Source organism: Aedes aegypti, chromosome 3, assembly GCF_002204515.2.
Source record: "Aedes aegypti strain LVP_AGWG chromosome 3, AaegL5.0 Primary Assembly, whole genome shotgun sequence".
NCBI lineage: Eukaryota > Metazoa > Arthropoda > Insecta > Diptera > Culicidae > Aedes > Aedes aegypti.
Window position 1 is genome coordinate 133,649,133 of NC_035109.1, and position 19,174 is coordinate 133,668,306.

Here is a 19,174-nt window from a genome sequence, read left to right on the forward strand (position 1 = left end):
GTCGGAGGAACTCGGGAATACTCATGTCGCCTGAGTTATTGCGGTGGATCACTGGGTCAAGTCGGGATTTTCTGGGTATTTTCTTGGATAGGTAACTTAAATTTTTGATCTATTCATGTTTTTACGTAAATATAAGGGTTTGTTTTTCTACCATTTTCAAATCGACCACGGCTGGAATCGGATTTTTAGTTCCAATATAATTTTCACATGCTTAAGTCTAAAATTTCAATTTTAATAAGTGATAGTCTGATCATATATCTTATCGACGCTGATAAATATATTAAATTTTTATTATGCGCACTTTCTGACATAGAACAAATTTTGTAAAACGAATTCGCTCAAAAACAACGCAATTGGTGCAAGACTGATAAGAAATACTTCAAAGAAATGTTACTTAATCAACACATTAATAATTAAATTATTCATTAAAAAATCGCATTCTTCTTTTGTTGGGTACAGTAATCAAATGTGTAAATCAGATTTTTATCTTCACTAGTCTTGAAATGGCAGTATGGTGAAGACGTGCCCATACTTTCTGGGACACCCTATAGTTCTTTTTCGTGACAGCTTCCCTCGCAACAGCAATGTTGTCATAAGTAGAAGGAGACGCACCGAACCAGCGTCGAATGTCCGTAGAATAGGCCAAATTTCGGTTCATTTGAGTATCCTAAATTAATGTAGTTTTAACCCACTACGGGGCCTTCGTTAGCTAAATGCTAGACATTTTGTTTGCACTGAGTTATGTTTTTCGCTGTTGTCAAACGAAAACTACCATGCGAGCTATGTGCCAGTTAAGTGAAATTTGGGTCAGTTGCAATCATCATTCATAGGCGTATAAAACATCAACTGTTTTCGTCATTTAAAACTAAAGTTTTTGAAACTTTAAGTATTTCTGTTGAAACACAGCTTGGTAAATATACTTTCATAGCTGCCTGTTCACGCCCAATTTAAGTTAAAAACGATAAGTTCGGATTAAATTAGCTGTATTGTTATGTAACCGTAACGCATTCACACTTAAGTGATATGCACTCATGTACTCTCAACACTTCCAGTTTGCCGCCAAATTCGATTACAATGCACAATTTTCTAACAGTGATAGGTGACTGACTGCATTAGAATTGCCTTTGGAAACAGTTCAGAACAATTAGTCAACATGCATTAGACTCCTATATAAGACTATATCGTATTAAAATACAATTAGTAACTGAGCAGAAGTTAGACAGTATACAGTACAGCAATCAGTGTTAAGTGTCCAGTAACCAATCAGAATGTTCAATGTCCATAAACCAGAAAGTCAAGAAATACAGAATATAGTAAAGCTAAGTTTGCAATAAATAGAAGCATCAGTTCAGAAGAATATGTGTATCAGTTAGCCGTCGAATAAATGTTACGTTCGTATAGTACTTTTGCGTAGTTATCGTCTTCTGAGTGCTCATTACCACCGCGATCATGATTGTTATGTGTCCGACCGATACCGACCACCACAGACGCTATTATGTGCGACAACACTGCCTTTTTGCCTTTTCAATGCTCTGGACAATAAATTAATTTTCTCAAAACTGACTTGCGAAAATTGGCTTGTAATAAGTCAAAAAATGTTGTCATTGGAGACTCTAATGCCAAACATCGGTCATGGAATAATGCTGAGCGCTCTTCAGGATATTTCTCAATTCAATACCCTGATAGCCCTACATGCTTTTCCTCTTCTAGAAATCCATCTACGATTGATTATGTCTTATCCGACTCTAGTCATCTTTGTAACCAATCAATTACTCATGCTGATTATGATTCCGATCATGTCCCTGTTACATTTCAAATATCCCATGAAGCGATTCTGAATCCTATCAGCTCCACTTTCAATTATTTTCGAGTCGACTGAAATATATATGAAACATTTATTGATTCTAATGTTGATGTTAACATTTCTCTACAAACAAAACTTGATATTGACAATGCTCTTGAAACTTTAACAAATTCCATTGTTGAAGCCCGGAGCATTGCAATTCCGAAATGTGAAGTAAAATTTGAATCCGTGATTATAGACGATGATCTTAAACTCTTGATCCGTCTTAAAAACGTGAGGAGAAGGCAATTTCAACGCACTCGCGATCCTGCTATGAAAATTATATGGCAGGATTTGCAGAAAGAAATCAAGAAACGTTTTGCAGATTTAAGAAATAAAAATTTTGAAAATAAAATTTCTCAATTGGACCCCGGCTCTAAGCCCTTTTGGAAATTATCTAAATTCTTGAAAAAACCTCAGAAACCAATACCGGCATTGAAAGAGGAAAACAAATTATTACTAACTAATTGCGAAAAAGCTCAAAAACTTGCTATGCAGTTTGAAAGGGCGCACAATTTTAATTCAGGACTTAGTCCAATTCAAAATCAAGTTAGTCTGGAATTTAAAAATATTCTCAATCAAGAGAACCTTTTCGAAAATTTCTGGGAGACTGATTTGGAAGAAGTGAGAACTATTATTAAAAAATTCAAAAATATGAAAGCTCCTGGCGATGATGGAATTTTCTACATTCTCGTCAAGAAACTTTCATTCTTAGTTGATATATTTAACAAATGTTTTCAATTAGCATATTTTCCTGACAAATGGAAAAATGCTAAGGTTGTTCCAATTTTAAAATTAGACAAAAATCCTGCAGAAACTTCTAGCTATCGTCCGATCAGTTTACTTTCCTCCATTAGCAATCTTTTTGAAAGGGTCATTTTGAACAGAATAAGGGCCCACATCAACGAAAATCCAATTTTTGCCAATGAACAGTTCGAATTCCGCCATGGACATTCGACCACTCATCAACTTTTTCACATTGAGGGCATTCAAGCTAAATGTAATAAATAAGTAAAATGTCTCTATCTTCTCATTGATAGAAAAGCAAAACTTTGTCTCAAGAACAAGCTTTTGATATTCAAACAAATTTTCAGGCCAGCCATGTTGTATGCTGTACCAATTTCGACTAGCTGTTGTAATACCAAAAAGAAAGCTCTGCGAGAATTAAAAATAAAATTTTGAAAATGATTTTGAATATTATATTTAGGTTAAGTTAGGTTAAGTAAATTGAAAGCATGTTTTTTTCTCTCATAAGCAGGTGAAATCAACTCAACTGTAAAAAATCTGAACTGTTACGGCAAATGAAATGTAATATGTTGTTAACAGAATGTTAATGAAATCCTAAATTTGTTTACCAATTTAGGATGATAGTGTTGTCTAATAACACAGAACACCTAGCACGGTGCCCCGGCAGACCGTTATTATGCAAAAAAAAAAAAAATTGTCCATCAAATCTGAGCACAGGGCCCGATTCCTGACGTCCAATTAAAAAAAATCTAAGAGGAATCTCAAGAAATCTTGATTTGAAATTTTTGACTAAAAATTTCAATATAATCCTTGTTAAAATTTTGCAAAAGCACTGAAAAAATCTACAAAAACGCTCTAAAAGTTGGCCAGACTGTTTACTTCCAGTATAAAATTGTTACCGTTATTATAATTAGAAATTTTTAACTGTCTTAACTTACCGGAGTGACTAAAGTATGTATTTTTCGTAGTTCATTGGTTTAAATTTAATTTATTGTTGTTTTCTATGTTGAAAAATAAGGATCTGAGAAGAAATATAGCACAATAATAGTGAGAAGACAAGCCATGTGAATTCTTTTAAAGTCAATTACAGCTAGTTAAAACTGTTTGTTTCAAATTTGGAATGATTCGGTTGCTCTGGTACGCTCACTTCAATATCAGAACGAACATACGCGGATGTGAGGCCGCTAACCTCAACCTGAATGATGCAACTTTTTCTTACGGCATTTCAGCTCACTGAAGTTTGCCTCTTTTGTTCGCTGATGTTCTCAAATAAATGTGCTCAAAGCCCAGAACAAGCGTTTTATACAGGGGAAATTGACAATGATGTTTAATTTAGGCATGCTTGTATTCATTGTTGCTCTCTTTGCATTATTATTGAAAACTGATCTAGTTTTCGAAACACTTTTCACTGTCGTACGATAAAGGATCTCGAGGTGGTTTGGCGAAGTTGTTAACGAAATCACCCAGGTAACATTGGCAGCTGAACTACTGTTTATTGAGCTGTAAAATTATGTTTAAACCGCATTTTAGCTTACTAAGCTTTTATTCAGCTATCATTGGTAATGGATGAATGAAGTCAGATATGCCTTTACCAAACAATAGTATAGAAGTGTCGTTTCCCTTTGCAAGTTACGTCCCTTAGCTGGTTACGTAATCCGTAAAAGAAGATATTCACAACATCGTGTTACACGTGTTTTTACTACACGGGAAACATTATTATCATACGTCATAAGTGTTATATGGCTCTTCAACAAAATCATCTCCATCAAGCACTGCTTCAGCACCAACACATCTGAACCTGCTTCTTTCTCTACATGCAATCATATACGTTTGGGTAGAGTGAATGGCAATACAAGCTTATTCTAGTTGTCCATCTGTAAAATAGTGGAAACCTGCTTTACTGCATTGCGATCGACTCCAATAAAGTCATCGTCTGCAAAATCAAGGAGTATATGCGACAAAAAGCAATGTTGAACAGTGAATTCTTTAACTTATCTCATTTCATGACATGTAATTTTATAAAAAATAGGCTCCTCGGCAACAATTTTTACACTTGATTGTATTTACCAGCTTAATTAGCTTTAAGTCTTATTTTTGAGCCCTTGATATAACCTGCAATAGCTAGATTTTCGTTACTAAGTTGAACGCAACCTATAAATCAATAAACAAATTGACGATGAATCTTTTTTCGGGAAACGAATTTAATGGTTGCAAGTATAGAGCGTGGAAGTCCTAGTGATATTGATACTAAAGAAGTACTTATTGGGGATTTGATTGAAGTTGTTTAAGACTTTCTTAATCGTCGAACACTTGTGACATATGACAATCATGTTTTCCGCTTTAGTTATCATCCTGTTGTGACTAAGAATGTTGAACAGGATATTTTTTACGTAAAGTGCAGCAATACTCGGTAAAAACTAGACGTAAACGTCAAGAGTAGAGTCAGATGTACAAAAAAGCAAATTTTATTAAGCAAAATAATTACGGCAGACTTTGGTGGGCTGGTCATTTAGTGTGCAAGTCGAAAAATAAGCTGTAAATTAAAAATAGTCACCATTGAATGTTTCACGTTTATCAAACGTACCATCAATTGTATATTGAAATTCATTTCTTAGATTTCATTCCATTAAGATTAAACTAAGCTTAGTAGTTTGAGCCATGTAAAAACATACTTAAGCCACTTCGGTATGCTAAGTCAGTTGTAAATAATTCTATAACAACAATAACAATATGGATCATATTGAATTTTTGAGTCAAAAACTTCATTTCAAGATTTCTGGAGTTTCCTCCTAGGCATTTTTTTTTAATTGGGCCAGAGGTGCAGAATGACCTCAGGAATCGAGCCCTGAGCGCAGATTTGATGGACAATTTTTTTGCATAATAACGGTCTGTCGGAGCACCGCGCCTAGAAATAAGAAATGAATATAATGTTTGGAATGATTAGTAAAATTAAAAATAAATGCGTTGTCTCATTGATTGTTGTTTGATATTTCCATCTTCATTCATGTATTTGTTTGCTTTGTGTACCAGTCACCTGACTAGGGACACCATACGATATGTTCAGTTTCAAATTGCTATTTATCATCTTTGTCAATTTAACCGTAGAAGAGATCAAACTTCTACGAACATTTTATTTATGTGTAGTGGATGAGTATGACAAGACAAGCACTGGCTGCATGCAATCTTTGCTCAGAATCGACAATGCCGATTACAGTCAAGATAACGCCCAAAACACTTATGAATCAAAACTCTCTGATTGGTATCTCTGTCCCTGGGACCGAACAATTTATCTGACGGACGACCGTTTTGTTTATACTAGTTGATTGGAGAGCGCGTTGATGGTTTCGGATTTCTTGTCGAGAATGATTAATAAATTAGTTCCGATTTGTCGGGTTCGTCATCTTGATGGATTGAAACTGCCGGGAAGTATAAGTTTAGGTTGTTATTGTTATTTTTGGTATCGAATTAAAGCGTTCGTTTGATCGAATTGGCAAAAAATGGTTGAGCTCCAGTACGCGTACTACATCATTCGATCTACACTACAAAATGTTTATAAATCCCAAATTGACAGGAAAGCGTTCTTGATCGGTTTGCACGTAAAACGGGGAAAGGGTTGAAACTCTTATCTGTTCTATAAATGTTTATATATAAATATTTGTATATATTGTCTGGACGAAAAGGGGTTGATTTCGAGGAGCCCAATCGGTATTCTCAGCAGCGTACAAGAGACACTGTACGCGAAGTCGACTTCCATCACATTTGAAGAAAAGGGCGTAGAATCCATTCAGACAACATCGAAGTAATATAGTGGTTCTTCCTTCTCTCGGCGGATTTTGCGGCAAGCTCCGGCCACGACTAACGCCTCCAGGGTGAAGATCACTGGAAAGATAGTTTAGTTGACAAATCAAGCATACTGTTCAGACATTTTCACCGCGTATACTTACAAGTTAGAAGAATGACAATTTTCATTTCCGTGGCCGTCTTTTCTATGTTATTCTGATTGTATTCTGTAGCGGAAAGTATGGCTTTTCGTATAATTGCAGAAGCTTTCAAAGTGATGGTACATGTCTGATATATTTGCAGCAATTTTTCCGCTCGCTGGAATGATAGAAAATGAAATGGTTAAAAATGTTTAGCTGAGACATTTTTAAAATTCAGCACTACACATCCGACAACTACGGCATAATAACTTTGCTAGGTTCGTATTAACATGGTGAATTTCAGTGGTTCTTAAAATTATATTCTCCCCATGTTTTTTTTATCTGCTGACCTTTGATGAATTTCAAAATTACATTCTTGCCTTTTCTGGAAAACAAACTAAATGTTTTGTACGAGAAATTCAGATATATTTGGACCTATTTAACAGCAAATCGATGCAGTATCCGCAGTATTTTTCAGTTAGCTTATTATTTGGTCAAATGTTATGAGCTTTTGGACATATGAATACCCGTAGATTTTTAAAAACTCAAAATCCTCAGAATGCTATCGAAACATTCAGCAGCTGATCGAAGCATCTCTATCTCATCGAGCATTTCAAAAAATTCGAGATTTTGTAAGTGTCTACTTCAGAAAGCAATTGAATAAAAACTGAGTATTCATTTAAAAAAAATGTTGTAGAAATGTGATTTGTTCTATTAGAAGATTAGACCCATGAGCGTCCAACAAACAGAAATATTTATAATCATTGGCGTAGGAACAGGGGGGCCAGGGGGGCCTGGCCCCCTCCACAATCTTCCAGCCCCCCCCTCTCCAGAATTTTCGGTGATAATAACAAAAAACAACAATTAACCCGTAGGCTACGGGGCTGACAACCAAAATTGAAATTGCTCGTATTTGAGCATAACTTCATATTTTTCAGTGAAATTTTGAGGATTGCTTCACTAATAGTTGTAGTTTTATTAGTGAGGGGAAAGTATAGATTCAGAGTATTGTGGACAAAGTTATTCCAGAACATCTCTGGGTCAGGTAGGGTAAAAATCACATAAACTTCCTTTTAGAACTCATTTATCATTTGGAAACGAAATGTTTTCATACAAAAAGTGAATACACCCGTTATTTGTAATAAGTTACGATGCAGCAGGATATTAAGAAAAAATAAAATTAACCTAGAACAATGCTAAGGCCTCCAAAACATTCTGAAGTTTTGACCATAATCTACACAGGTTCATAAATTATTTTAAGCGAGTGATGTCCACGTTTAGTGGTTTACAGCACTCATTTAGCCTTAACAGACGTGTTCACAAATTTTGACAAGATATTGGATATTGGAAGTCACCCAAATCAACCTGGAGTTCAAGTCCTTTTGATCTATCAAATCTACTACAGTTTATACTCACCAAATTCCCGTGAAACTTTCTCGTTCCTATCCATAAAGCATCATATGACCCGGAAAGTGTACTGCTATGAATATTGATAATCTAAAGGTCTGCAAAACATACTGTAGTTATGAGCATCAATTTCTATATGCAGCTTGACTTATTATTGAAACAAAATGTTTTCAATACATCCATACTTGATCGCAAATTTCCGTTAGAGTTAAACAAATTATTTCAAATGTGTTCACAAATTTTGACAAGATATTGGATATTGGAAGTCATCCAAATCAACCTGGAGTTCAAGTCTTTTTGATCTATCAAATCTACTACAGTTTATACTCATCTAATTCCCGTGAAACTTTCTCGTTCCTGTCCATAAAGCTTTATATGACTCGGAAAGTGTACTGCTATGAATATTGATAATCTGAAGGTCTTCAGAACATGCTGTAGTTATGGGCATCAATTTCTATATGCAGCTTGACTTATTATTCAAACAAAATGTTTTCAATATATCCATACTTGATCGCAAATCTCCGTTAGAGTTAAAAAAAATTGTTTCAGACGTGTTCACAAATTTTGACAAGATATTGGATATTTGTTTGAATAATAAGTCAAGCTGCATATATAAATTGATGCCCATAACTACAGTATGTTCTGAAGACCTTCAGATTACCAATATTCATAGCAGTACACTTTCCGGGTCATATGATGCTTTATGGATAGGAACGAGAAAGTTTCACGGGAATTGGGTGAGTATAATCTGTAGTAGATTTGATAGATCAAAAGGACTTGAACTCCAGGTTGATTTGGATGACTTCCAATATCCAATATCTTGTCAAAATTTGTGAACACGTCTGTTAAGGCTAAATGAGTGCTGTAAACTACTAAACGAGGACACCACTCGCTTAAAATAATTTATGAACCTGTGTAGATTATGGTCAAAACTTCAGAATGTTTTGGAGGCCTTAGCATTGTTCTAGGTTAATTTTATTTTTTCTTAATATCCTGCTGCATCGTAACTTATTACAAATAACGGGTCTATTCACTTTTTGTATGAAAACATTTCGTTTCCAAATGATAAATGAGTTCTAAAAGGAAGTTTATGTGATTTTTACCCTACCTGACCCAGAGATGTTCTGGAATAACTTTGACCACAATACTCTGAATCTATACTTTCCCCTCACTCATGAAACTACAACTATTAGTGAAGCAATCCTCAAAATTTCACTGAAAAATATGGAGTTATGCTCAAATACGAGCAATTTCAATTTTGGTTGTCAGCCCCGTAGCCTACGGGTTAAACATTAAACAAAATTTTCTGAATCATGTTATTGACAAAAATCTCTTCAGTAGTTACGTTATTTTATTTAAAAATATAGTGAGAAAACCTCGCTTGTCTTACACAGCATCAACGTGGCGGTTCTGACTTCGGTGAATCACGCGACAACCGAAAGCTTAACCATCCGCTGTCGATCGATTGATTGCTGTTAGAACTAGCTTCTTGTTGTATGCGATAAGCGCAATTTTCCGACATCTCCGTTGCAAAACATACCGTGGTACAAACAAGCGTCAAAATAAAGCAGCATATTCACTGCATTCAGATTTCTCATGTTTTGAAATAGTGATGATTTTTCTTATGAGAATTCAATTAGGAAATCCATACATTAACTTCAACTCGTATATTGTTCCAAAAAAATAATTGAAAAAATAGACAAAATTACTAAAGAAATTTCTCAGACAATACATAGCGGGAATGTCGAACAATAAGACTTAACTTTCAAGGAATTTCGGCCTGGCCAAGTTTTCTTCAGATGAATAGCAGAAATTTTACCTGGTGTGAAAAAGTATAACAATATTGACAATAGTGTTATGATTTTGATTAATTTTTTGAAGTATTTCCGCATGAATAAATTCATTGCTTAAACCTTAAACTATATGTTTCTAAGAAAACTTATTATTTCAAAGATTATTCAATTTTTTTATAAATCCAACAGATTTGCAACAAAAATTCTCAAAAAACTTTTCGATATTCTTTATAGAATTTTAGTTGAATCAAATTTCTAAAGGAATATACAATGGTAGCTTCAGAACTTTTGCAAACCTCTTAAAAATTAGCCAACCAATATTGTGGAACTTGTTCATACTTTCAAAATAAATTCCTCATGGTGAACATCCATTCTTTCTATTTCTACTTTTGATTAGAAAAATGTTTCCGGAATATGTTCCCACATTTACCTAAAAACTGTTACTTAATCATTCAAAAGTTCAGTTTTCTCTTGCCATTCCTCCAAAAAATAATTGATTCTGTCAAATCTAACGCAGAGATATTTTTCTTACAATTCTATTATCATTTTTTCTGTGATTTTCTTTTTAAATAGTAATCTCAAACATTTATTTACAAATTCTCCCGTGAACCCAAGTAACCAAATTGCACTTTAATTTGCCCTGCATGCTAATATAGTGCTATAATATAGCTGACATACCCTATATTGGCCGTGTAATAGCCTTATAAAGCCAAACAGGCGAATTAGAGGGCTAATGGTTGGGGATGGGAAGTTAAGTCCTTAAGAAATATTCCCAAAATACTATTGCGTCAAAAATTCTTTCATGTCTCTTGCCTTCAAACCTTCAGAGAACATTTGTTGACACCCCCCTGGAAAACTTTTGCTTCCGAAATTAGCATATCGATAAAGGAATCTGTAGAGACTAATTCTATAGAAATAATTTTATAAATTATTGGAAAATATCCACATCCTTGGTTTGAATTTTTGTCTGATACGAGGGCGGAATTCATAGAGGAGATCTGACAGAAATTTTAGAAAACCAGAAATCAAGGTAGGATAGATTTCAAGAATAATTTCTAAATAAAATTCTGATGGACCTTCTTGAGAAATTTGTTGTATTTGTTAATTCATAAGAGATGTTTTAACAATTCTGTAATTTACCCGTATAGAAAAGATTATAAATTATCTTTTATTGTATCATTGCCCATATATTGTTCTGCCTGCTTCAACATTTTGTTGTTTCTCCTCCCTTCGCATGACGCTTTGAGGAGCTTTGTACAATAATCTTTCCATACTTCAGAAAGAAACATTTTAAAGAATATAAAAAATGTAGGAGTTTAGAAAAATTTCAGAAATTTCTCAACAAATTTTCAAAGTAATGCAAAAGTTTCCCCTAACATTTAAATGCATTTAAATCTCACATTACGAATTTTACCACAATGCATCTTAGACCATAATTTCCCAATATGTGGGTTGCGATGTGAGCTGATGTCTAGTGGGTCACGAAAAATATTCTAAGTTTGCATTTATTTTCTACGTTTTCGAAATTCTACCAACCTTCTTGAGATCAAGTATCATTGTATCATTTTTGGCTTCAATGATTGGTTATCTTGAATCGGTAATTATAAATTTACTTGAGAGTATCTAAATTTGAAATATCCGTATGATAATTTCCAGAAAATATGACCATGAAAAATGATAAAAAATAGAACTGACATCTGGCAGAGTATTTTTTTTCGAAACAAACTGCACATATCATATTTAAAATGCATAGTGACAATGTGTAGGATTATGTCAAAGAATTTAACGATTGGAGTTCAGTGATTTTTTTTACTGACTATCACTTTTTTGGTTAAATTTGAAACTCAGCTAAATTTACCTGAATATTTTAACAAAAAAAAAAAAGTCTCAGTTTGTCAATTTGTTACTAATGTTGTGGATGACGTTAATAATTCTTTGTTTTTCAGTTCAGAAAGCTATACATTTTTACGTTTCAAACGTGATGAAGGTTTCCTGTTTATATCGGAAAAATTTTTCTCTCAAGTTCATTCATCCTCAACGCAAAAAATGGTCACTCTGATGTTGAACGATGATATTTTGACGTTTATTTAATTGTATGGAAATAAAAATCTGTGAGGTACACTGTCAACAAGTTTCAGAAATTCTATGGTTTAAATCTTAAATTTTACTACAGGAATTGAGTAATTTTATCCGAATTATATTAAAGCTGCAATTATTAAAAAAATATCAACAAAGATCTTTCAAACCCATAAAAAATATTGAAATATTCCTGGAGTGGCTTTAGAACCAAAAAATGGAGAATGGATGAATACTTAAATATTTTTTTATTGAAGAATCCTGAGATTAGCATTAGCCAAGAAATTGGAGTTATTGCTTATTTCTTGAACCTGCAAGAATACTTGATGGAACTTTTAGAGAAATTTTTTAAAAAGTTCAACAAAATCTTGGTTTTTAAAAAATCCCAAAAGAATCGTTAGTACTGTTCAAAGAAAAAAATATCTGGAAAATTCTTAGATGAATCTCTGGTATTTTTTTTGTTAAGATCCTTACAATAATATTCTACAATCCTAATATTCTAACAATAATATAATTCTCTAGGAAATCCAGGAACGGATTAATCAAGAAGTGTTTGAGTATTTTCTAGGAGAAGTTTTTGAAAGAACAGTTGAACGTATTCCTCTAGGAAATTTGTAGAAATGTTAGAATTCTTCAAACAGTCTCAGGAATTTTTGGCAAAATAAAATCAATAGAGTTTTGAAGGAATGCGAGATGTTGCTCCTAGATTTTTGATAAATCTAAAAAATAATTACCTGTGAAAAACTACAGATAGGTCTGCGGAGAACTTCTCTGAGAAATCATGAATAACATATTACCAATTGAATAATTTATAATTGCTCATTAAATGCTTGTGGAATATTACGAGGAATATTTACAGTAACATCAGGAAGAGTCATTTTTTTTTGCAGGAAGTTGTTGTTGTTTTTGTTTTTGTTGCGATTTTTCCAACAATCCTATAGAGAAACTTTAGAAATAATTTGAAAAGCAAAATACTGATGGCGTGCTCTCTGAATAATTCGTAGAATGAATCCTTGCTTGGTGATGTTGAAGACAACTTTGGTGAGGCTCCTAGAATTTTTGTACTATTTTTTGGAGAAATGCTTAGTGATTTCTGAAAATCCTAAACAAATTATTAATGAACACAGGAGGATACTTTAAACTAACAATTGGAATTTATATGTAATAAATACCCAGAGGTCCTTCCAGGAGAAATGATTAAAATAATTTCTAATACATTCTCTGGCGGAATTCTTCAAGAGATTTTTTAAGCAATTCGATAGAGAATCTCCGAGAAATTTTCTGGTGAGATCAGAAAGTCTGGGAATGATTTTCCATGCGAATCCTAGGACAAACTCAATTGAAATTGGTAAAGGAGCTCTTGGAGAAAGAATTGAAAAGTAAGAAATAAATTCATGAAGAAATTCCTGTGTGGATTCTCAGAGTTTGTTTTGTTTATTTGAGACATTTTACACCAAAACGGTGCATTCATGTCTAATTCTCAGAGGAATCTCCTCAAAGCATATGGTTGAATACCTGAAAAGTTCGTAGAAGAATCACAAAGGACATTCCTTCTGAGTTTTTTTGCTTGAATTGAAAGATTTTTTACTGGATTACAAAAAGAATGAATCTTTTTCGTAGCAAAAATTGAAATTTGCAAATATCTCTGATCTGCCGCAAAACGAGACAAAATAACAAATAAATAAAATCAATACAAATCTGTCTAAACCACGAAATTTGAAAAAATCGTGATTATTGCGACCGACATTACTTCTATAAAAGCAGTATTTTCTAGGCCCCCCCTGGGCCCCCTCCAGAAAAAAATCCTAGCTACGCCAATGTTTATAATAGAAAATCGCTAATCTCACTGATTTTAATTATTTTTACCTTAAATTATGGTTTTTAATTGAATGTTTTAAAAACTAATTTGCCACTTTGAGGTCCGGTACTCACGCTGTCAGCTCGTGACAAAGTAGATGTTTGTAACAAGAACAATAGCGACAATAGCATTCTTAGGTTGATAATGCTACTTCTATTATAGTTAAATAATCGGGCTACGAAATCATCGTAAAATAAAATGGGTCATATTGAAAATTTTAAAATGTTATTCATATTTGTTCATAAAAATATTCAATTGATTAATTGTTAGATTTTTCATTCGTTAGGAGATCCAAGATTTAAAGGAGTGTTGTTCGTTGAAGTGCTGTGGTTTATCTATTTTCGATAGTGAGTATTCCTTGCCCGCGAGTTTACGTGAAGTTAGCGCGTTCAGGAGTTTCCAATGTGCTCTAAAAGAGCTGACTAGATGATTCTTTATAATACACTACTATTTGTATGTAGAGGGTCTTGTCCCGGGAATCCCGGGAAATCCCGGGATCTGAAAAATCCCGAATCCCGGGATGTTTTTGAAAATCCCGGGATTTCCCGAAATTGTATGTTGGGCAAGAAAATTTTGCTGTGTAATTTTTAAATTATGGCACAAAACAAACGGCATGTTGTTCTGGTGACTATGAGTGCATGGATTCCTTTTTGTTATTGCTTTTAGCTCGCTAAATAAGACTTTCCTTAAGGTTATACGGGCTTTCGCCCATATTCTTCTTCGGTACACTATTTACGTAATTTCCAATTCAGATTGATAACTTTAAATACAATTTTAGAAACATTTTTGTTTTTTGAATGTTATTTTCATTGTCAACTGACACATAGCTAAATAATTGTGAAATCCATAGTGAAATTTCAAATGTGTCCTTAACATTGTCTCGATTCGAACGCAAGTTTAAATGGTAGCCCGAAAAAAATGCTTACTTTTGAATGTTGTGTCAATAATCTTCATCAGCTTTATCTACGTATGAAGTTTGTCTACATTGTCAACTCAATGTTATTTAGTTAAATTTTAAATCATATTTAATTTTTTTTCTACGTTATCTTGCCATTTAAACTTCTTGCAGCCATTTAAACTTGCTCTGGTGTACCTTACACCTATCCTGACAAGGCTGCAGCTATCGTGCCAACACTTCAAAAAACTTGAAAATTTTGCATGAGAGAACGAATGCAAATAAGTTATGTTAATGGCAATAAATATCGATTTTGACAGCTTTTTTGGTGAAATATGAGAGTTATTGGTATCACCTTATCTTAGCGCATCATTACTCTATAAAACTAAACTACTCTATAAAACTAAATTTAGCTTCAAAATCCGCTCCGACTGTTTTTAGTCATTTTATAAGAATTTGGTTTTATCCCGGGATCCCGGGATTTCCCGGGATTTTGAAAAATAAAATTCCGAATCCCGGGATGTTTTCGAGTCCGGGAAACAAGACCCTCTATTTGTATGTATTAGCGCTCTGATTCTCTGTACTGCTCCCGGCTGACTTGGCCGATAAATGAATATACTTTGGCGCCCAGCGTGGGGCTCGAACCCATGACCATGAGGTTGAGAATTTCATGGTGTACCGACTTCGCTAACCTAGACTGAGCTAGGAAATTGTGACCTACGCGGCGGTCCTCCAGAGCGGAAAGTTGGCACGAGCCAGATACCACGACAATTGGGATATGGCAACAGTGGGATGCCCTATTCCACGTCCATGGTCAAGGAGAAAGCATCCCGAGATGGTCAGAATCAGGCAATGTTTTTACAAATCCACGGGATCAAAGCAACTTTTCCTTCACCCAACTACAGTTTGGATAAAGACAAAATAAAGACCTCCATGTCCCCTGTAGGTACCCAAAATTTTATGGCTCATAAGGTAATCTAGAATGCCGTGAAAAGTGTACTGCGATCCGTCAAACTTGGGTACCTTTTGCACTACCGAGGGACCGAATGCAGTACTAGAAGTGGTACCCAATCTGAGCCCGAGTGGGACGGACCTGGTTTGGATTTATGCTAATGTTTATATACAGCTTGATTGCGTATAGTTTTGGAGTGACTAAAAACTTTGGCCCGGCAGTGTAGGATTTCATTCTATTCCGTCGTGAGCGCTATTATTAACTTACCTGCAACATAGATTCATTTACCAAGTGTATTTTTGTGAAAGCTGTCATGGTTTGTACACTTGTACATCACAAATGTAGTGAAACTACTGTATTTCGTTGAATAACTTCAGTTCAATTATCCACTTTGCACTTTTTCACCGAAATCGCATGAACGAACAAGATTTGAGAGAAAGGCTCAACGATCGACACCAGTCACACCACTTTATGATACAAGATTTTTTCCGCCCCCATATGTGACTTACTTCGCTAGGCACTTATTTCCACTACGGAAAACCTTCGTACTTCTTCACTGAAGGATTTCATTCCAATCACGCGGCAAACTTTCTTTAATTAACGAAATTTGATGATATTTCCTCAACGAACGCGTAAAATTGAGAATGTAAACAAAGTTCAAACCGTCGTACTGAGAGAAAAAAAAGCTTGTGCGCATTTGTACGCGAGGCTCAACGTAAAAATACGGTTCCTTTGATTGTGTTGTTTTCGCTGCACTGTGAGCAAATGCCATCATTGTACGGTCAAAAGGAATTCTATTCATATGTTTGGGCTGAATTTTGATGACGAACAATGAATTTTAAAGGAAATTAGTATATTCCATCATGCTGAAGGAATGGAGGGAGATGCCCGTAGATCTATATATTCTAGTAAAACATTTTATTATAGTGTTGATTTGTTGTGTTTTGACCACTCAATATATCACAGTGAGCCGTAAGTTGTGAGACGAATCTGGAAATTTATTGCGACAGAAATGAAAACAATACGATGGATTGAGAATACGACAAGATGCATTTTCTTGCATTATTTCCAAAAAGAGATCAAGATTTATCAAAATCTTATTGTACAATGCTAAAGCCGTTTTGAGAAAGAATTGTTTGGCATCGGTTTGTATCAGCATCATTCACTGCAATACTGGGAAAATTGCAGTTCCCACTGATCAATGCTTAATACAATGGATACTAACACATCACCCTATCTACATTGATTTTTTTTTTCATTTTGCAAAGTGACGAACACATTTCAATTTCCATTGATTGCAACCAACCTTTCCATTTAGTACAACACAGAAAATGATTCTTCATGCATTTGTTCTATTACTACTGAATTTGTCCATCTGTTTTGCTGGTGGTACTAGGTTTACAAATTACATTCAATGGGAACTGCACAAGGAAACTTTCATCGATGGAACGAGTTATTTTATAGCGTCCATTCTGACGCCAATTTGTAACTCCTTCAGTGTGTACCAACTTAATTTTATTCGACTTTTTTCCGATCCCGACAGTGATGTGGTTATGGATAGAGTTCTAAAGTATGTCTCTACGGCTTCGTGCAGTAACAAGATAGTTTCCGATTACACTAGCGACAAGATGGGATCCACTAGTGGGGCTCAATATTACGTCATTTTCTGCGATATTTTTCCAATGGTAAGTGTGCTATCGTATGCATCTTCAGTGATTGCCTAATTGAAGGCCGATTTCAGAACTCAGGAAAACTCATGGATTTCATCATAAGCCGACTCTTACTGCACGGAGAAGCTCGGTACATTTTCGTGACCTTCCTGAACAACAACGAATGGTACGACTCTAGATATTTCGTTCGTGACAATGACCGATTCCGATTCCATTATCTCTTCATGATAAAGTACGACGCGTATGGAATGTACGAAGCCGCCTTCATTGATCCATTCTTACGGTTAGAACGGCCGTACGATCCAGGACAAAATATAGAGCGAACCTTCAAAACTCAACTGAGAAACATCCACGGATATCGGTTTGAACTGCGTTTTTCGCGTTTAACATACACAAGCCGACAAGGCTTCAGTCAGTATTGGTATTTTCTCGAAACTGTGGCTAAAGCTCGCGGCGGTAACGTTAGTTTGCTACCACCGCCCAACGGGGATAATGACATAATGATCGTTGAAGACATTTACTTTGATCCCACACAGCTGGGAATGTATAAGTTACTCCCTATGAACCGGTTCCGGTACTTGTGTGCAGTGACTCCAGCGTTGGCTGAGGAGATCCCTTGGCTTTGGATTTTCATCGATCCATTTCAATGGACAGTTTGGATGGCATTTCTGCTGGTAGTTGAACTACTGGTTCTATTCGTCTACAGGTTTGGCTACCAAGGCAGAAGCCGGAGAAGCTTTTTGACCATTCACTTTGAAATTTATCAGACATTTATGGATGGGCCATCGAACAGAAAACGAACGCAGCTGGAAAACTACCTGTTTGTGCAAAACGTTCAATATATGTACATTTACCCTACCATTTTACCACCACATATGTGTATAAGAAATAGATCGTATTTTATTCAATAAATATTACTATAAGTTCTTGTGCCTCCGCCATGGCAGGACGGCTAGAAAGTCGGTCGTGTTTTACTTATTTTTTACCAATTATCACACAACGTAATTAGGGTCCAAATCGCTGCGCGATCATAATTTTGGTGCCGTGACCAAACACTCGCAACCGTGGGCAACAGTTTTGCTCTATTAGCCGTGCAATGTTCTCGAAACAAGTGTCGATAGTGAAGAAGCAAAGTGAATGATGCCGTCGACTGCAAGCCATTCCTGTCACTCCCAGCTACGATGGTGTGGCCTCGTATAGGTAGCCATCTAGCAAAAGTGTGTACGTTCTCGACCCACCGTGAGCTGCAGATAGTTCTTGTCGAGAAACACGCTTTCATCATACGGCGAGCTGATGTATCGGATTCTGGCAAAGTTACCGCATTCACATCGCTGCTATCCGCATATTGAAAGAAGGACAAGCCACGGAATACAATAGTTCACCAACTGGAATCACATCCGTACGGGCCGATTCTTCAACGTACTCATAGTCATCCGTTCAATTGTAATTGTGTAAAATATTGTTCTCGTCTCGTCAGCACGAGTTTTCTTTTTTTGGAAAACCGTTGGTTTTGGCGGGCCGGTATGTTTGTGCAAAACGTTCAATATATGTACATTTACCCTACCATTTTACCACCACATATGTGTATAAGAAATAGATCGTATTTTATTCAATAAATATTACTATAAGTTCTTGTGCCTCCGCCATGGCAGGACGGCTAGAAAGTCGGTCGTGTTTTACTTATTTTTTACCAATTATCACACAACGTAATTAGGGTCCAAATCGCTGCGCGATCACTACCTAAACTGTATGTTTCTTCTGATGAGTATGATTCTGATTGCAGTATACGAATCGGCTCTGGTTTCATCAATGTCTTTGAGGCGATTCTATCCGGAAATCGATACAATAGATGAGGTGAATAACTCCAAGTTTCCTGTGGTGATTGTTAAACGTGTAACTGATCAGTTCAATCTTCACTTCAAAAATGTGAAGTTTATATGGGAGGAGGAGCGTCCAGAGAATAATAGTTTGTACGAAATAACTGATTTCCAGCATGTAATACCATGCGAATCG

General features: G+C 35.2%; 1 protein-coding gene across 1 annotated transcript in view; it reads right to left on the reverse strand.

The window, feature by feature from the left end:
* Positions 1–6,017: 6,017 nt before the first annotated feature.
* The window catches only part of LOC5569631, a 32,373-nt gene continuing 19,216 nt past the window's right edge, over positions 6,018–19,174 (reverse strand). The window contains exons 3-4 of the mRNA XM_021851749.1: positions 6,535–6,688; positions 6,018–6,469 (exon numbers count right to left, since the gene is read on the reverse strand). Of these exons, the coding sequence (XP_021707441.1) occupies positions 6,375–6,469; positions 6,535–6,688 (249 nt within the window). The 3' untranslated portion in view covers positions 6,018–6,374. The remainder of the gene's footprint in view (positions 6,470–6,534; positions 6,689–19,174) is intronic.